The 20,555-nt window shown below is 36.9% G+C and overlaps 2 protein-coding genes across 4 annotated transcripts; one reads left to right on the top strand and one right to left on the bottom strand.

The window, feature by feature from the left end:
- Nucleotides 1–937: 937 nt before the first annotated feature.
- LOC135605250 (nucleolin 2-like) lies at nt 938–9,894 on the top strand. 3 transcript variants are annotated; one of them, XM_065095120.1, is made up of 22 exons: nt 938–1,093; nt 1,620–1,674; nt 1,754–1,802; nt 1,896–2,086; nt 2,318–2,437; nt 2,677–2,751; nt 2,843–2,962; nt 3,159–3,296; nt 3,439–3,564; nt 4,010–4,078; nt 4,995–5,069; nt 5,149–5,280; nt 6,400–6,513; nt 6,626–6,715; nt 7,782–7,838; nt 7,926–8,017; nt 8,308–8,425; nt 8,666–8,754; nt 8,871–8,961; nt 9,048–9,139; nt 9,269–9,570; nt 9,662–9,894. In XM_065095120.1, the coding sequence occupies exons 2-22, from the start codon at nt 1,645–1,647 to the stop codon at nt 9,688–9,690; spliced, it is 2,199 nt and encodes a 732-aa protein (XP_064951192.1). In that variant the 5' UTR covers nt 938–1,093; nt 1,620–1,644; the 3' UTR covers nt 9,691–9,894. The 3 variants fall into 3 exon arrangements, with proteins under 3 accessions (XP_064951192.1, XP_064951193.1, XP_064951191.1); XM_065095121.1 differs by having other exon boundaries at nt 4,992–5,069; nt 9,269–9,555; XM_065095119.1 differs by having other exon boundaries at nt 939–1,093; nt 4,992–5,069.
- Nucleotides 9,895–10,781: 887 nt separating this feature from the next.
- LOC135605249 (heat shock 70 kDa protein 16-like) lies at nt 10,782–19,979 on the bottom strand. The gene is made up of 9 exons (XM_065095118.1): nt 18,509–19,979; nt 16,579–16,791; nt 15,798–15,893; nt 15,556–15,711; nt 14,085–14,285; nt 13,837–13,983; nt 11,718–11,846; nt 11,500–11,630; nt 10,782–11,331 (listed from the first exon to the last, which is right to left on the bottom strand). The coding sequence occupies exons 1-9, from the start codon at nt 19,679–19,681 to the stop codon at nt 11,232–11,234; spliced, it is 2,346 nt and encodes a 781-aa protein (XP_064951190.1). The 5' UTR covers nt 19,682–19,979; the 3' UTR covers nt 10,782–11,231.
- Between the last annotated feature and the right edge of the window lie 576 nt (nt 19,980–20,555).

The raw sequence follows: 20,555 nt of genomic DNA, 5'->3' as shown, positions 1-20,555 counted from the left end.
GATGGATCATCTATAAGTTGTTAGCGTCGTCGATATTTTAGGAAAGTCATTTATTTGTTATGGGGTGACTATTTTGATCCCATGCTATGCGAGATTATCTCCTCATTTTTTGGCACCGCTTCGTGTAATTCTGAGCGGCATGGATTCTGCTTTGCATCCCTTTTGAGTCAGATTGTATCACTTCAGAATACAATCAATTTCTAAATCGATACGTGTGTTGTTTCGTACTACTTTGAGATATATGCGTTATTTTGATCGGAGTGGAACCATGTGTGATATAAGGTGGTTATCAATTGGGTGATACCAGAATATTCTCTATCAATAACCATTTAAATGTTTCGGAATGACAAAATACTTCAAAACTAAATAGAAATATCATATATCAATAATCAAAGAATAAATCAAAATTTTGATTAAAAAATTATATAAATTTTTACTACATGAGACTAATTACAAGTACGATTGTAATTCAAGCACAAATCCTCTTTATACCCTCTCACAAGATATCCGAAAAATTTCTCTCATTTTCTCTTAGCCAGTGAAATCCATATTTTCTCAAAACTTGATCCGCAACCATGGTAAAGATACATAAGCTATTAAGAAAATAACCAAACCTAAATTATTTTCATATGATTAATTATGCTCGAGAATAACCATTCTCTAATTTACACCCAAAAAAAATATTTCTGTATTAGAATTTATTATGCTCCACGAACAGTAGCTCAAGGAATAAAAAAAAATACTTATCGATACGAAAAGATCAAATATAATTTGATCATATATCACACCTTAACATCCATCGATTTCCGGGTTGGCGGTCTACATACAACCCACCACCCAATAGCTACGGACGACCGGTCCGATTCGGTCCGGTTGAACCAAGCCCGACGTGTCTCCCTTCCTCGTTAATCTCGGCGGGCTCAAGCGAAACCCTAAATCTAAACCCACCGCTCGCGCCTCCTCCTATATGAGGCTTCGACCACCCCGCACCCTTCGCTATAAAACCCTAACTCTCCCAGGTTGGAGATCTTGTTGGCCGCCTGCACTCTCCCGGATTCCCTTCCTCTCCTCTTCTCTTCTCTCCTCAGTCGAGGTAAGCGAGCGCTCCTCGCTAGGTTAACCCTTGTGTCCTCCTCCCCTTCGTGTTCTTTGATCCGCTTCCGTTTTCTTCGTTTTGGTCCTCGTCCGGACGCGATTTTACCGTGTCTACTTGTTCTCCGTGGCGATTTTTCTTCTCGATTGACGTTGTTTAGGGTAGTGCTCTTGGATGTGTTTTTATGTATATTCCCACTCTTTCGTCGTTTTGATGGTGGATCGACGATACAGATTGTATCTTCATGGCTTGTGGATGAGATTCTGTTGCTGCTTCGTTTTCAGTTCTTCTAGAAGAAGTTTATTTGCCCTGAATGCAAATTGGATTATAGCCCGTTGCTCTTATTCTAAAATACTGATTCTAGCATGTTATGGATCTCTTTTATGTTTGTACATGAATTTAAGTTCGACTCAACTATGTAAGTATGCTATCTAACTTATTATCCCAGGGTGCAAATTATCATCTTTGTGCCATTTTCTATTTTGATCATGTCACTTGGCTGACTTGGGTTGTTTTGTTGTATTAGACTCAGCTGCCATCTACCTCAGTAAATGGGCAAGTCAAACAAGAAGAGTGTTGAGGTAAATATTGGACTTTCAAGGTGCTCTTTTGGATGATATTTTTTGTTTGAGGTGTTAATCGATCACTGATATCATGCAGTCGGCAGCAGCTGCCGCACCGGTGGTGTCTGAAAAATCTGGTAAAAGAGGTCAGCACAATTTAGTTGTCTGGCATACTAGGTCCTGCTAATTTTGATTACTTGGCTTGAGCATTGATGAAGTATGATTGTTTGATTGTTCAGGCAAGAGGGATGCTGAAGAAGCAATAGAGAAAGCAGTGAGTGCCAAGAAGCAGAAGAGAGAAGTCAAGGAGATTGTCTCCGAAAAGGTGGAGAGTAAGAAGCCTAAGAAGGTGTTGGCAGAGATCCCACCAAAAAAGAAAGCTGAAACAAGCAGTTCAGAGGATGGGACTTCATCTGAATCTGAAGAGGAGGTGTGTAATTACTTTACTTTGAGCCGGTCATGCAAAAGGTTGCAAGTAACTTAGCAAACATTGTTCATGCAATAAGAAATCGTTGGGTAGTGTCGGGTGGTTTTCCTTTAGTTAGGAATTTGCTAGTTTTGACTGTGTTTTTCTATCAACATGTTGTAACTTATTTGTAACTTGATTTTGCTGGATGCAATAATTTCTGGATTTCGTTACATGAGATAACTGATGTTATAGGTTAAAGTTCCTACAAAGAAGCAAAGTAAACCAGCAAAGGCACCTGCAAAGGCTCAATTGAAAAAGAAACCTGAAACAAGCAGTTCAGACGATGAGTCTTCGTCCGAATCTGAAGAGGAGGTGTGTAATGACTGTACCATGAGCGTTTCATGCAATAGGTTTGAAGTAACTTAGCAAATTATGTTAATGCGATAGGAAATGGTTGTGTAGTTTCTGGTGGTTTTCCTTTAATTGTTAGAAAATTTACTAGTTTTTACTATGTTCTTTCTAAATCAACATGTTATAACTTTTTTTGTAATTTGATTTTGCTGGAAGCAATAATATCTGAAATTTCTTACATGAGATGGCTGACATTGTAGGTTAAAGTTCCTCCAAAGAAGCAAAGCAAACCTGCAAAGGAGTCGAGCAGTAGTGAGGAATCATCATCTGATGATGTAAATAGCCTAAACAGTCATGGCAGTTATGCTCTCTTGCTCTTTCTCACAGTTTATGACCATACATATGTGATGGTTCCATTTGGTTCAGGAACCGGCTGCTCCAGCTAAGAAGGTAATGGTTGCTACCTCCAAGAATGGTTCTGCTGGTGCTGTGACCAAAAAAGGAAAATCAGAAAGTAGTTCAGAAAGCGATTCAGATGAGGATGAAGTGAGTTTATAGTTCCTTGTAGCAAAAAATATGCTGCAACAGTGTAAAATGTATTATTTATTCATGTACTTGGAACATAGAGTAATCAACTACTCAAAGACTTTTGATATGAAGAAATCCTAAACATCTTATCATCTTTGTTTTGCTGAAATTGTCATCTGTGTGTGCTTAATGGTTAGTGTGGATTAAATGACAGAAACCTGCTAAAGCTGCACTTGAGCCCAAGAAGTTGCCAGCATCTAGTCTGAAGAATGGTACACCTACAGTGTCTAAAAAGCAGCAGGAATCAAGTGATGGTTCTGATTCTGACAGTAGTTCGGATGATTTGGATGAAGTAGGCAATTTAATGTTTTATTTTGCTTTTTCTTTCTCTTTGGCATTAGTATATACTATAATTAGATCTTTTCTATAAGCTAATGCAAGTAATTATGATGAACCTGCCTATTTTACTTGAATTAATCTTGATAATTTTGTAGGAAGATGCTCCTGCAGAAGCCAAAGTCATTCCAGCGGCCAAGAAGCAAGCAGCTCCAGTTGGTTTGAAAAAGAAAGAAAAATCAAGTGATACTTCAGAAAGTGATTCTGATTCTGATGAGGATAATGTAAGTCTGAGAACTTTTGTGGAATACTTTCCTGATATTTTGTGTCATGGTCTCGTTTGATGGGAAAAAATGTCTAGATTATTATGTGCAATATGGCTATTAATGTTTTATAAAAATTCAGGTTATTATAATTTTTGTTCATTCATGCAAACTGTTCTGAAATAGCATGTTTTAGTTTTCTAATGTGATATAGCATGTTTTAGTTTTATAATGTGATTTAGTGCCTCCACCAGGTTCCTTTGCCTCCTACGATGAGCATGTTTCCGTGGTATGGGAACAATGGTGAAGAGAAATTGGACTAATTAGTTCTCTGGTTTTAAGCTCTTTATACTTGACAGAAAGATTAGTATCTTAAAGATATATTTGATCAGTGCAGATAACTAACTAGATTGGTAAAGAAAAGTTTGGTGCAGGATAATATAGCTTGTTCTTTTTTATTGTGCAGGCACCTGCAGCAAAGGCTGGTCAACCTGCAAAATTGCAGGCTGCTGCAGAGAAGAAAGATACTCAACAGGTATTTTGACATTCTTTTGTTTATGTTCTACAGGAATGCTTTGCAGTTTCATTACATTACCATGTAGATTTTATTATTATGATTCATTGAAAAATGCAACAATTAAGTTATGTTGGTTGATTGATGCATGTACAATTAGTTCATTCCCATCTTCATGCATTCACATCTTAGACTATTTTTCCAGTTCACTTCCCCTGTAGACCTCTCAATGTACCTTGTTATTTTCATTCTCAGATAATTGTTGCTAAATTTGTATATTTCTCACTTCTACCGCCAAGGTATTAGACTTGAGGTACACCCCCTGGTATATACTAGGTATGTGCTAGAACTGAATTGCTGACTGACCCCATTCCAGGCTGCTAGACAGCAAACAGGTACAATTCTCCCAAATTGGCTTGTTGATGTTTAGAGCTTGTTTGGTCTTAAAGCAGTTGCAGAACTTTGGTTTTTAGGATATGAACCTGTTTCCAAGAAAGAACCATTCGAAAACATTAATAAAATCTTTCATCGTTTTATGGCTAACCCTATGGAAGGGAGGAATGAGGAGAGGAGGAATGTCTCTCTGCACCTCTTTTCTCCTATTTCTCCCTCTTTGTCTCTTCCCACGACCTGGTTGGTTTGTCCCTTTTCTATTAATTCTGTATTAGCCAGAATACCATAGCTATGCCAGTACCATCTTGGTTTCGTTAGGAAATGGTATGGGTATGTATTAAAATTTAAGTGTTTTTCGATGTATATTTTCATTGTTCTTTTTGTCAAGACTTGTAAAATTGCATTTCTTTTATAATCATTCTGAGATTATATGAATCCTGATTTTCTGGTATTCTGAGTGTAATTTGTAGTATTTTATGAATAATTATAATAATTTGGATTTTAAGAGGTCTTGACACTATTGTTGGGACTATGTTCTTAGAAGCGTGCTAAAGTAGTTGAAAGTTCTGATGATTCTTCTGATGAGAGTGATGAAGAGCCACAACAAAAGAAGTTAAAGGTTGTAGTTCTTGGTCATATTTTTCATATTTTTTCTTATTCATCTTTGTTTTACTGATGATCATGGTATTATCATATAGAGTTCTCTTCCCTCAAGTGCGGGCAAGGTTACTGCCAAGGTTGTCAAAAAGGAAAGCAGCAGTGAAGAAGATGATGACAGCTCTGAAGAAAGTTCTGATGATGAACCTTCCAAAAATCAAAATATTAACAAGGTGACATGTTTTCTACCGTTTAGTTTTTATAGGTCTTTTTCCTTCTAGCATGCCAGGCGTATGCAATGTTTAGTGCAAAGTTGTAATCAATATCCTCACTTTAGGAGTTGAGCATGTCTCTGTCGTCAGACATTTTTTGTGAATTTTTTTCTTTCTCTTAAGGTGCCATCATATTTTTAAGGATATATATTTGGCCAAGGCCAGTCCTAAGATTGTCAGTCTCTTGGTAATGTTTTTAATTGAACATGAAATGCTAGCTTAACTTATTTTCTTTCTTACCTTTATCTAGTTCATTTTTTTTGTTATATTGACTTATTCATTAACTTTGGTTAGTTCTATTAGAACCTTCATACATAGGATGCCAGTCATTCTCCTTTATGTGTGAATGGTGCAAATGGCAGTCTGCTGTTGAGAAGAGAATACTCATTTTGTCTTTTAAGATTTGGTTTTTGTCTGTTTTCTTAGTTTTGGTATGATTTTGGCATATGTACTAAGGAGTCCTGTAGATGTTCTATAGATGCTGTAAATAGAATTTGTGAAACAATCGCTATTAGTGGTATGCAATGGAGATGTAGAGGAAGACCTAAAATGGCTTTACTATAAATTATAAATGAAGATTAAAATACTCTTGATTTAATGAATATATGGGTTTTTTTGCAGAGCTTAATGAGTGTAGAAGTTTCATGTAGCCTTAGCCAACCCCACGTATTTGTTAACTCTAAGCCCTTTTTCATTGCATTATGAAACAGAGTTTAAATGGACTGCTGGCTTTTTTGTATTTGTCAGATCTCTATATTATTAATACAGAGACCTTTATATGGTGTCTTTATTAAAATGAAACATCCATTATAATTTTTTTCTGGTATGATTCTAATCCTCTTGATTTACTTAGTTTAGCCATTAAATCCATTATTCATGAGTGTCATAGATTCTGACAACAAAATTCTTGATTTGGAATTTGATTCTGTTTTGATTTTGTCATTTTATTAATCAAGACATGATTTAGAGGACGCATTTAGTTTAGAGTACATAATGTTGGGCATGTTGCAAGTTGTCTTAATATTGTGATCTGTTGATATTTAGAAATTTTGACTATTCTTGTGAGTTCTGCATGTTCAGATGCCTGTTGCAAAGGCTGTTAAAAAGGAGAGCAGCAGCAGTGATGAAGACGAGGATGACAGCTCTGAAGAAAGTTCTGATGATGAACCTTCACAAGTGCAACAAGCCAAGAAGGTACATCTTGTTCTATTTATTCATTTTTTTAATCTGTTTTTGACTTGGCATCATCTTGTCCCTAATATCTAAATGGATGTCAATACTTCGTCTGTATGTTTTATGCTTCTAGGCAACGCAACCATCAAAAGACAGTAGTAGTTCTGAGGAGTCTTCCGACGAGGAAAGTGAGGATGAGCAACCACTGAAGACTCCAAAGAAGGTACTTTGTTCTCAACATTGATAAGTGATATTACATATAAAGTAAGCATAGTCTTCCATGTTTAAGGTGTGAAGATGTACTTTTTTTCTATATATTCTTTTGAGATAATAATGCCAAGTGTGTTACCCATGGTATCTATTGTGGCAATCTGTGGTTACCATGGTATGTATATCCATATGCAAGAAAGATAATGTGCGTGTAATTGTGGTACTCTTCTATCGTATGCCATGATGATGTGCCAAGATCGTGGGGGTATTACCTTAAAGGCCATCACATGCACTACTATCTATTAGAGAAAACTCTAGATTGGTTGCTTAAAGATTAGGTACCATTGGAAATAGTGTACTGAAATCAGTCTTTGTAGCATAAAAATATTTTGCCTAGAAAAATAAATCAAATTAAAAAAATTGAATAAAAAGAAACATCAAGAAAAATTGTGAAATGAAAGTGGTTCCTTCAAAGTTTGTAGCATAATTAGTGTATTTTCTATTAGGCTTTTTTCATCTTTTTGCACAACCTTGGTAACTAATGTAGTACTAAGGACTGAACATTTCTGTCATTTGGGATTTCCAAATAACAACTGATTTTGTTTTGGCCAAAACAAGTCAAAACAACATTCGAATGTCTATCCAGATTAGGATGCTTTTCTGGATTGTTGGGTCAATGATGCTGGCCGAATCAATTAATCGGGATTCATGTATGCAAAGTACCTATGCTTTGGATGGTAGATAGAGAATAAGCCAACAGATCCAATGGTTGTATGTAGCAAATGACACATGTTTTAAACAAGATCCATATAATTGAATCTTCACCAGTTTATTCTATGGGCGAATACAGGCACTAGGTTGCCATCAAATCTGGGTTCGTCACAAAGGAGCAACATCAACTGTTCTGTGATTATTCTATAATTTTTGAAAATACAAAGTGCCCCATAAAAATATTAATTTTTGAACTTTTACAATGGAAAGAATCTTATGGTTAGTTCTTAGTCTGGCTGCTTTTTCCCTATATTGATTTCTTATTTGCTAGTTGTATGATTTTCTAATTTGAAAGCTCTGTTATGCAGGATAAAGATGTAGAGATGGTGGATGCAACTCCAAAGACGACAACTGAAAAGAAAGGGGTACTCTTTGCTAGTACAATTGTTTTACGGTCTCTGTTATTGTAAATGGAATTGGCTGATGTTTTTTCTTTTGCTTTTGGATGTAAGCCAAAAAATCCTGCTACATATCAAAATCAGACACTTGGATCCCGAACAATATTTGTTGGAAACTTGTCCTTTGATGCTGGACAGGATGATGTGTATGTGTCATCTTTATTGTACTGTTTACATAAGTTTATTGATTTTGTATCGATTTATGTGTGCATGTGTATATGTATGCATATTTGAGTATACATCTAACAAGAGGCCAATGTGGGGTTTGGGATGGTCAATATATACATGAATGTGTATATATTCACACGTGCATGTGTATCTGTATATTCATTTATATGAATATACATTTATAATCTGCATCAAACTCTCCTGATGTGCCTGTGTGAGTTTATTTGCTGACTTTCAAAGCTTATTTACATTGCCTTTTCTCTGGCAGAGTGGAATTTTTTAAAGAAGCAGGGGAAGTTGTTGATGTGCGGCTGGCTACAGCAGATGATGGACGTTTCAAGGGATTTGGTCATGTGGAATTTGCTACAGAGGAAGCAGTTCAAAAGGTTCATTGCGTTATTTTGTTATCATCTTGCTTTTTTTCAGTCATATATTTTTAGTTCCTCCAGAACATCACATGTCCAAATCTTCGTGGATTTAATGCTATCATTCTTTGGAAATTTAGTTTGTGGGTTTATGCTAAAAGTTTCCCTTTAGCATTATAGAAAAGTTAACTATGGTTGCTTTGTGTTCATTATTTTAGGAACGACTAATGACATAGTTTGGTTGCTTTTTTTTTAATGCAGGCACTAGAAATGAATGGTCAAGAATTATTTGGTCGTGCAGTTAGACTTGATGTGGCCCGAGAAAGGGGTGCATATACTCCTCAAAGTGGGTATGATTCTCAACTAACACATTGTCTAATACGACTGTAAATGCTAGTTTAGATGTTCAAAGAAGCAAGAGAATCATCATGTTCTGTGATCATGATGGTTTTTGTACATGTTACAGGAGGGAAAATAATTCTTACCAAAAGGGTAGTAAGGGTCATAGTCAAACTATATTTGTAAGAGGCTTCGATAAATCACTTGAAGAGGATCAGGTATTCTTCTATTATATTACTTCATTATTTGTTATCATGATTTGTTATCTTTTTGCATTGTCTCTTAAGAGTGAGGCTCATTACAGATTAGAAGCTCTTTAGAAGAGCATTTTGGGTCATGTGGAGATGTTACACGAGTTTCCATTCCGAGGGATTATGAAAGTGGTGCTTCCAAAGGGTCAGTAGTTATCTAGCATTTGTTAACGATCATTTTTTATGTATGTCTAGATATCATTATTGTTGATATCCTGTATCATTTGCACAAGTAAATATTATCAATGGCATCATATTTTAACTTTGGTTGTAGGATTGCATACATGGATTTCAAGGACCAAGATGCTTTCTCCCAGGCCCTTGAGCTCAATGGTTCTGAACTTGGAGGATACACTTTGACAGTGGAAGAAGCCAAGCCAAGAAGCGACAATCGGGATGGCGGCTGGAGCGGTGGCCGAGGTGGCGGCAGAGATAGTGGAGGTAGAGGTGGGGGGAGGTTTGGAGGTAGAGGTGGTGGACGTGGTGGCAGAGGCGGTGGTGGCAGAGGACGTGGTGGAGGTGGCAGGGGTCGTGGTGGCACACCAAACAAGCAAAGTGCAGGTACGGCTAGTACAGGTAAACACTGGCATCTTTTATCACCAACTCTTTTTGGTCCTTATAACCAATGTTTACTGGAGGTTTTTTTATGGGGCTTTACATTTTGCAGGGAAGAAGACGACTTTCAGTGATGATTAGAAATGATTGAAAGCTTTTGCTGGGTATACTGTGCGAGACGGCAATCTGTTCCCCAAATTCGCAAGATATAGTTACGTTTATCTTCAATTTTGATGCCTAGTTATTTCATTTTGGTTTGTCAGAGATACTGATGATAGATTGAATTTGTGGTTCCGTTTTCGAATGCTAAGACCAGTTATTTACTACTATAAGCTTCTTTTGTCATCCTATTCTTTCAACGTCTGCTTTAGCTGTTTTTGATAATGATTATGCATGCTTATCATCTATCTTCACCAGTTTTCTTTTCCTCAAAAAAACCCTCTATCAATATAAGTCTCAATTTAATTTGGGTCAGTTAGTTCTTTTTGTCTAAATTAATACGTAATCAAATTGTTAATCGATAAGGATGAAAAACTATATATATAATGTATATATAACCTGATTGTTAATATTATATTAAAGGAACAACCCAGACATATGACGTCATTATTGTAGCAATAGGATTAGCATTTGTTCCTCTTCGCCCTTCTACCTCATTATACGTGTATATATATAGGGTTGCTAATGATGCTGATTGAAGGGTTGCTAGGGGTAGAAATATTCAAATTGACGGAGAAAAAAACAGCTCCCAACTTAAAAAAATCAATTAGGAGGGCATCTTAATTCATTTTTACCCTCAGTGTTTAGTTTTTACCAAATCATACCCTCATTGATTTTATATATATATATTTTTGTGTGTGTGTGTGTGTATATATATAGACATAGTGTGTATATATATGCAAACATATGTATATATATATTCATACATATTTGAACTGATTTGATCTAGTTCGGCTGAGTCGGATTTGGCCAGATTAGCCCAAAAAACTAGGACAAGATCCGATCGTCGATGCTGGAATCAGAATGGCGATTGCCATGTCTATTTACAATTTCGTTGCAGAACTTTATTAAGATAATGATACGTTTTAATGGAGACTAATAATAGACTTTACATTGTACTTATAATAAAAGTATCAAATCAGCAGTATATCCTCAGAAATCAATCGAATGATAAACTGCAACCAAAAGGAAAAAGAAATTTTGCAAACGTTATCATCCAAAGACAAGCCATGTTGTTGTAAAATCAAAATAGGAGAAAATGACCTGTTTCATTCGTCTTACAAGCGGCAGGGCGTGACATGCAACACTCCTTGATGAACTCGACATTGAAGATAAGCACAAGACCAAGATTAGTGTTTTTGACTAATTATAAGCAATATTCGCTTGCATAGGATCCTTCTTTTTTTTCTTTTTTTTTTTCCTATATGCATAAAGGCACACTGGTGATTACGCTCAGTAACAACAAGCAGAGAGTTTCTGATACGTGTGAGAAACAAAAAACTGCCTCTTGGGAAAGAAGCAGAAGAACCAGAGCTGCCGCACCTCTCATGAAGCTTCATCCCGAAGATTTCTATGGTATTTCCTGTGACTGGTTGTGGACTCCCAACTTTGACAGCAGACAAGGCTACACGACAACGATGAGAAGAATGAATCGTGCTTAACTTTAGATTATAAGGAACTAATCAATCAGTTCTAGAATTCTCATAGTTTGAGTGGTCTGAGCCTCTGGAATCCTCTGATCTCGATTGAGAACCCTTGTGTCTCAAATGATTTCTACACGACCTACAAAATATGAAAGAACACCATTAACTTGCGGACCAAATCAAGAAAGGACTATTGTTCTGAAATTGGTTAGATCCGAAAAATTGATAAAAAAAATCAATTAATGCAAGAGGATAAGGAGCATCTTAGATATAAAATAGTGAAGAAGATGAAAAGATAGAACAGTACATGTCCAAGGCTTCTGTCCTTTTCTTGATTTCATGAGACCATAAAACTGGATCTGTGTTCTTTGGTAATGAATCCTGTTGTTGAGACCTCTCCCGCAGCCACTGCTCAGCTTTATTGCATTCATCAATGACCTGAAAACAAATGATATCTGGATGATGTTCCGAATTGCAATGTGTCAAACTACCATCGTATAATATATTAGAACAGTTGGAACTCACAACATCTCGCTCGTAAGTTGTCAATGAAGACACAGCCATTCTATATTCAACTATGCACTTCAAAAGCTCCCTTGTAGCCTGAGCTCTAGCTTCTTCATCCTTGTATCTATTCTCGATAGGATCCACCAGCTGTTGTGATGCAGTAAGCAACATAATGAGGAAATATGCCATCATGGGAGCTTTAGTTTAGGAAAATTTTAATGTCAATAGAGGCATATTGATTTTACTAATACGCCAAAAATAGGGAATGCTACGACACAAAAGAAGCCACACAATCATATGAAAGATACATGGTCAACTTTAAACTAGACAACTGGGATTAAAAAAGTGAACAATACAGGAAAAAACATATTGAAAAGGTTAAACTCAAAGATTAGTGATGCGCAAACTGCAAAATTAGAATGTATACTTGATCTAGGGGCCTGCTCAAAATGTCAACAATAAGGTCCAATAGGCAGACATCACAACAGCACACTTTATGAAATACCTTAATCAGAATTGAATTCCAATGAACAGAATTCTAGCACATTAAGCCCTCAGATTTCTAATGATAGTCATAAGGCTTTTTATAAAGGGAAGTCTGGACATTTTGCTATTCTTGATTATTTTGTAACACTTAAAATTTTAATAGTTAGTTAAGCCTGATATTGTGTATATCATGGGTGGTATATGTAAAAGATACATACAGGATGCAGGAGCATAGTAAATAAAATTTCAGATTGTCCATCAGCCTTTATATGATGATCTGAAGCTCTCCTTAGATCACAATTTATAACATTAAAAAGAGTCAAATACATGGCATAAACATGAACGTGCATGCACACATGACTGTCACACCCACACGTGAGAGAGAGAGAGATTATATACAATCAGCCAATGAATTACTGAGACCATCTGCTCTCTCATCATCTGTCCCTTGGATTTGTCTCTATCATCCTTCCCATCATATTTAGGTGGACCACCAGGTTTTTGTCTAGCTTTCTAGGATGGTTTTTATAACAAACCTGGCATCATCTTGGAAGAAGACACCAGCTACTGTATTTTCGTTCATCTGAAACTCAGTACTTATTTATTATATCAACAAATTTGGAAGACAAATAGGCTTGTTTTGCCATAACAAAGAGGCACAATGAGATCCAACATAACTGTTTGAGAACCTTCCACCAGTATCAAGATTTTTACATATCAAGATCAAGGAAATCCGAAGTTACCCAAAAAATGCAACTAATTACTGATTGTGGTTGTGAAGCAAACAAGAAATTCTACTGAACAAGGTTTATCCATAGATGGAATTTTGGTTGGAGATTAAATTTTAGGCTCTAAATCCTGGTTTAGATGAGATGAATTCCATCTAGGAGTTATCTCTGAAATTAAATGATGGGACTTCTTTGTACATTTTTCATACACCAACTTATACAAGATTTTTTAATGTGAAAAAAAAATCAAACACAATAAAAGTGTCTTCAAGTGCCAGCCAAAAACAAATCTGGACATCTAACAAGTCAAGGAATTTTTTTTCACTTTTCTAGCAACAAATAAAACAAATATGCCAGGCGCCATAAGGATGATTCAATCTATAGTCTTCAGCAGTGTCCCACTATTAACAACATTGCCAAATTAAATCATTACAGGAAACCCAACTCTAACCGTGTCCAAAATACCCTAGATAATCTCCACCTCTGCATTTATCTGCTGTCTGAAAATTCTACAAATCCTTTTGACTCAACTGGTAAACAAATATAGCAATTATACATCCTGCCATTACCGACAACAGATTTCCCATGCAATGCGCATAATACCACTTAAAATTCATGCTTCAAAGGCAATGGCTTATACACAATTTTACAAACTTAAAACTCCTGTCCCAAAGAAGGAATAATGAGTTTTCAGCTAGTCAAAAGAAATCCTGTTTCTAATGGACTTTCAAAGTTTATCTAAGAGTCATATGATAGCTTTTATAGGACTTCTACAAACATATGGCTGGACCTATTAATTTCTACATATGAAAGATCAGAGACAGCATCAACGAGAGTCAGTTCATAATATTTGCAAAACTAGTTTGAAATAACCAGTGCAACAAAATTTTGGATGTGTCATGACTGAACAAGTAATGGCTTACCTTCTTTAATTCATCGAGTTTGCCGGTGTAAACCTTTTCAGTTTCATCATCTCCATCTTCATAAAGCCATTCTTCAGTCTGTTGTAGGCTAACAGAAATTCCTTCCCTCTCGGAATCATTTGCAAAACTTCGATATCTCTCAAAAAGCTGTTCATAAGCAATATCAAACCAAAGAAGAAGAATATTAAAACTATTAGCTTGATCACAAGAAACACATAACTGGAGATAACTACTAAGTTTGATGTCACCTTATTGCGAATCTCATATACATAAGCTTCAAGTGCATTCTTTTTGTCCTTTGTTTGCTCCATTTGTTTGTCCTGATATGCAAGCCACTTTTCTTGCTCTTGGGCTTCTAATAACCATTCTTTTGTTGTTCCACCATATATAGTCTCAGTAATTAGCAATTCGTGCCTTCTAGGCAATCTTTCTGCTTTTGATGTATCAGACTGCAAATGGTGATTGTATGCAGGGTGAAAACAATTTGACAATGAAACAATAACAACAGAATAATCCACAAGACTAAATGTAAAAAGATGATAACATAAATTCTCTTTAAGTATTCATTGTATCTAGGACTATGCAAATATACCAATAAATATGCATTTGTCCAACCATTATAAAGACTAGCTGCAAACGAAAATGTCAAGAATCATCCATTTGTTTGAACCACACAAGGTTGTTCACAATGAACTAAAGCAGAAAATTACAATATTATCTTTCTTTTTACTCTTGGTCTTCTCACTTCATTTCTTAATACTTATTCTTGATTCATTGTTTTAAAAAATCAGTCTTGCAGGAGAACCAATTCTATTTTGAAGTGGTCTTCATGTTCCATGTACCAAACAGATGCCATTACTACACCATTATGGACACCATATGGCCAACACATCATTATCGACAAAAAAATGAGCAAGCTAGGTGTCCCTAAATTAGATTTATATCATGTTTGGTATGTGCAAAGTTTCAGTCTGTTTTCAGTTATTTTTACAGTAATTTTTTGTAGAATTTGGGTAGTTAACTTCTGTTTTATTTCATTTGCAGCCAACTTAAAGTAGTCTGAGTCTAGTTTAAGACCCCTATTGAGACTTACCATTCATTGGTTTAGATTGGTCTCATGTTCAGATTGTTTTTCTTTAATTGATCAAAAAGTCCTGTTATGAGACTGCACTTCAAATGATGCTGTTTGTTCCATTAGCTTTTGAATGAAAACATCATTAAGAGAAGTCTGGAAAAAAATCAAAATTTATTTTATAAGCAGGTACCATAACCAGACAGCTGTAAGGAGTTCATATAAGGAAACTTCATATTTGAATGACATTAAGATAATCAACTCAGGCTCAGGGCCGATCAGAAAAAGATGATATATGTTTTCCTTTCAGAAAAATTTCTGTAAATACATCTCTGTGAAACCTTCAAATGGGAGTCTAATTAGCATATGATTAGATAATATGTTAGACAAAAGCTGAATTTTTTGTTTGACCTGATGACCTAGTATCCTTATACCAGTTATTTTGATCTTCCTTCTCTCACATTATGAACTGTGTATGATTGTTACATATATAAGGTAGTTTGGTTCTTTATGCCATATTATTTATTTAACAAGACACCCAAACTATGTTTGAACCATGCTAATTCATATGCAAGATTAACATAAAACAGTCGGTAATACGAGAGAAGTATAGCATCACTAGTTCATCACATCAAAGTGATACTCACGGAGGGTATGGATCCATGTTCAACTTGTTCATATATTCCATTTTCAGCAGTGTGGACAGTGCTATCAGAGTTTGCATTAGAAGCAGGCTCAGTTTCCATATTATCTACTCGACTTGCATCCCTTGAAACTGTACTATTATCATCATCCTCAATCAACTGAAGCAGTTAAATTATAACAGATTAAAGTTAAGAAGATGATAACTGGTTCTTATCATATTGGTAAAACACACATTCATACTCACTGATACAGATTCTACAGAAACCATGCCATGAAGATTTAACCGAACTTTTACTTTGACTTTGTACCTTTCACCTTCATGAACTGGAAAAGGGCCGACCTGCAGGAACCATAATTTGAACATTTTCATAATTATTCAATGTAAAATTACCAAACAATGTGAAACTCAAATTCAGACCATCTGTCTAGAAAATTACAAAAGAAAGGGACAAAAAAAGAGCTATTATCTATCAGAAAAGAGATACAGAAATACAAGCAAATACAATCTAAGCACTAGGTGCATTATTCTCTAGCATGGCAGAGGCATTACACAGGTAAAGTTATTTGGTTGTCGTGCATGGAGGATATAACTTGTTCTACAACAACATATAGTTCATAGCAATAGCTGACAAATTGAGTAATGTTCATCAACCATGACCACACTCTTGAGAAATGTTCGACATGCCAAAATCCAATCATACACTATCAGAGCTCGAGGAAGTGATGGAACATTTGTTAATATTCTAGCACTGTGGTCACACTATTGAGAAATGTTGGACATGTCATCAGTTCAATCATATACTATTAATAAGGGAAAACTCTACTAATCTAAGAGAAAACAAATCCAATTAACTCTACTCAATGAACAATGCCAGAAATTGTCAACCTATGGATGCTAGAATTATGTGAAAAGTCCTGTTAAAACACACCACATCTCTAAACTTTAGCATGCTGTATTTGCATGCACAGAGCAACTACCACCAACAATATAACAAGAATGTTGTTTAATTTCCTTGAATGCTTACCTGGAAGCAGCTGATCTTTTGTGAAGCACCAGGTGGGAGTTCACTTTGGTTAGCATAAAATGCTTCCATCTTAAATGCATCAGTTCGATAGAAAGAAAGCATTTTAACACTTGGTATTAGTTGGCCCTTAGGAAATAGCACATTTCTTGACACAGTTGTAATAGGACCTTCATCTGTTGCAAAAGTAACTGAGAAAGGAAATGAGTCCTGCACCTGCAGTCGACCACAAGTATATCTAAGTACATAAATTAAAAGACAAGTAAAGTAGACTGATAAAATAGAAAGAGTAATAGATCGTATTCACATTTTAAATTTAAAAAAGTTGCTAGAAATAAGGAAATATCAAAAGATCACTTACAATAATTCTCTGAAGTTAAAGTGGGACCATCAGTTTCTATATAGTTCCTTTTATGTTATGGCTGGAAAAGACAATTGAAAAAGAACAATACTGCATTAAAGAAAAATCCAAAATCTAAATCGCTCAAATTTACCTTGAAACCATCATCACCTACATAATTTCATTTCTATCACCAAAAACCTTCTGGGTTTTAAGCTTAGTGGCGACATGTACATGTACATAGTCATTGTTTGGTAATTAAAAAACTTATAGTGGATGATCATTCATATGCATATGTTCTTGCATCCCCATTTACGAGTGTACCTGTCTATTTCTTGTATCCCCATTTATAAATCAATCGAGGCATTAAAGTAATATATATATATATATATATATATATATATATATATATATATGTATGTATCTGTATATATATGTCTGTATATATGTATATATATATATATATGTATATCTGTATATGTATATATATGTATGTATGTATGTATGTATATATATATATATATATATAATAGCAAGCCGATTGTCAATATAGGTAGATATATGCTACAGTAAAATCTATAACTTACGATAATAATACAAAATTACGAAGCTATTTAACTGATAAGTTCTAGGAAACAAACAAAGATGTACATGATTAGTATGGATAATTTTTTTAATATTCAAATAATGAAATTGTAAAAGTAATAGTAATATTTTCCTGCAAATGTGGACTGCATATGCAGTTGCATAGCTGTATGTGACTATATATGAGACCATATGTTCAAATTAACATAGGTCAAATAAGTGGCCGAACATATTCTACATACAGGAATAGTGCCATAGACAGAGGCTGGATTAGCCTTATGCTAGCATATACATTTAAAACTGGCAAATAATTCCTCAACCAACAATAACCACAAAATTAGCATTCATGGAGACTTTCTAGCCCATTCAACCATTGCTTTAAAGCCCCTGGATGAGGTACATGCAGAGCACCGTTCCCAGGTCATGATTTAACCCCAATTCTGGTATAATCAAGTCATGTTCATGTTTGTTGCAGTCCCAAGAGAACCTAATGCAATCATATATTAAAGCAGCCCTGCTTTCTCCAAGCTTGAGATTGGAGATAAAACAAATTTATTTACTAAGATCTACAGTGAATAGAACCTATAGTATGGATTATAAAATCAAGGCACCACACAGACCAACCATTTCTTCAACATTCAAAATTTGCAACAAATCATTGTAGTGTTGTGTGTTATCTTATCAACAGCTAACCATATACCTTATGCATGAACTTTCTATCTTCTTTCCCATACTCATTATAAAATATTTACCAAGATAACATTTTTTCCTTCCTTTCTCTTCCACCATGTATTTGCAATTTCACTTTTGTCTCTTCTTTTCCCTCTGGAAACATGTTTTGTAAGTGATGCATAACTAGTATAGGTGGTAGCACCTACAAGGTTGTCCAGAAAGCTACCACACGTGTCAAGAAACAACATTTGACAAAACAGGATGACATGTATCGTGCACAAGTTAAAGTATTAGATGCCAGTGATGGTAGAACATCACCATGGTAGAAAATCTTACCTCATAATCCCTAACCCTGAATATGGGACTCAGCATAGCACAATGAAGGGCACACCCACGGGCAACACACTCGCTAGCATTGAGGGTCCGACTCGGTTCTCTCCTGAAAAACTCTGTCAAAATCCTTGTTATTGCTGGAATCCGTGACCCTGAACCAACAAGCTCAACAGCATTGATTCTATCTTGATTCAGTTCAGCATTCTCTAAAGCCTGTTTGCATGGTTCCAAAAGCCTGTCCAATAAACCCAAGCAGAGTCTCTCAAATTCCTCCCTCTTAATGAATCCCTTCACATCTTTCTCATCCATCAAGCACTCAATATTCAATGGTGCTTCCGCATTTGCACTCAGAACCCTCTTCAGTTTCTCACAAGCAACCCTCAACCTGATGCTGGCACGAACATTAGAATGAACATCGATCTGGTACTCCTCCTTGAATTTCTCCGTGAAATGGTTGAACAGAATTTCATCAAAGTCCCTCCCACCCAAATTCGCATCGAAAGCGTGTGAAAGAACATTCATTCTTTCAGATCCGAAGCTCACAACCGAGACCTGAGTGTTGCAGTGACCAATGTCGATGAAGACGACACAGAATGATGATCCACGAGCGGATGAATCCGTCTTGTAGATGCCGTACCCCAATGCGGTGGCAGTGCAGTCGTGCATCAACCGCAGCGGCTTCAGCCCTGCGATTGTGGCGGCATCGAGGTATGCCCTCCGTTGGAGATCGGTCAAGTAGGAAGGGATCCCGATGACGCAATCACTGACCAGGGTCTCGAGGCTCTTCTCGGCTATCAGCTTGAGGTGGGCGAGGAGCATGGCGAGGATCTGGACCGGGGTGAAGACGCGCTCCTCGTTCAGGAAGCGGATGCGGATCAAGATCCCGCCGTCGGGGGCCTCCGAGGTGGGGAAGGGGAGACGGCGGAGGTCATCCTGGACGGCGGGGTCGCGGAAGGGACGGCCGAGGAGGCGCTTGACCTGGGAGACGGTGGAGCGGGGGAAGCGGGCGGCGGAGGCGGCGCCAGCGGCCCCGAGGAAGCGCTGCTTCTCGCCGAAGGAGACCACGGCAGGGTTCTCGCGCTGGGACTCGTCGTTGAGGAGGACGTCGATGCCGCGCTGCCGAACGGCCGCGACGACGCAGCTGTCGTTGCCGACGTCGAAGCCCACCACGCTCATCTCGGATCAACGCTAGTGAAAGAGGCACTCTCTCTCTCTCTCTCTCTCTCTCTCTCTCTTGGGGGAAGAAGAAACCCTGGGATTTGGATCGGAAAGAGGAAGAGGAAGCCCTAGAGATCCGGGCTTTTGAAACGGGGAGAGGAGGGGCGATGGGGAGGAAGAGACTCCGCCGGGGAATGGAAATGGAGGGGAGGGGAGGAATTGGTGGGAGAGGAAAGTGCGGTCCGGTTCGCCACGGCGACTCCTTCCACCACCGTAGCGGAAACGCACCCCCACCGCAAAGGGGGGTGGAGAATGAGAAACGTGGGAAACGACTTTTCCCCCGATAAAATTCATCTTCTCCACACCACTCGTCTCCCGGCTGCCCCAGCCCTGAATTCCTTCACCGGGTGATGCCACCTCATGCATACCGGTCCACACTCGCGGGTTCCACGCAACACATCTGTTCCTAGAGACCAAATCACCCCGATGGCTTTTCATGGGTTAATTCGTTTTCCCTTCAAACCTACGTTAGACCTATAAAGGGGGTAATTATATATTAATTCTGTAGTTAATTATGATCAATTTTCTGATCTTTATACTTTAAATTTAAATAGTATTGGGATCTCTTAACATTTAACGTTAATTTTTCTCATCTCGTTAATTTTATCCATGAAAAAAATTATATGTGACAACAAAAATACAAATAAAAAGAATAAAAAATAATTTTATTATTTTTTAAATTATTAATTTTATATAAACTTTTATAGAAACTGTTTTCCTCTCCTCCCGTTCCCTCCCGTCCGATTGCGCTGTGAATGGCAGACCAACAACGATGTTGGTGACACATAAGGTCGGTGGCATTCCAAAAAAGATCTAGGCGGTGCCTCCGATT

Source organism: Musa acuminata, chromosome BXJ2-2 (genome assembly GCF_036884655.1).
Source record: "Musa acuminata AAA Group cultivar baxijiao chromosome BXJ2-2, Cavendish_Baxijiao_AAA, whole genome shotgun sequence".
NCBI classification, from domain to species: Eukaryota; Viridiplantae; Streptophyta; class Magnoliopsida; order Zingiberales; family Musaceae; genus Musa; species Musa acuminata.
The sequence above is the reverse complement of the archived record's forward strand: the minus strand, read 5'-3'. Positions and strand labels throughout refer to the sequence as shown.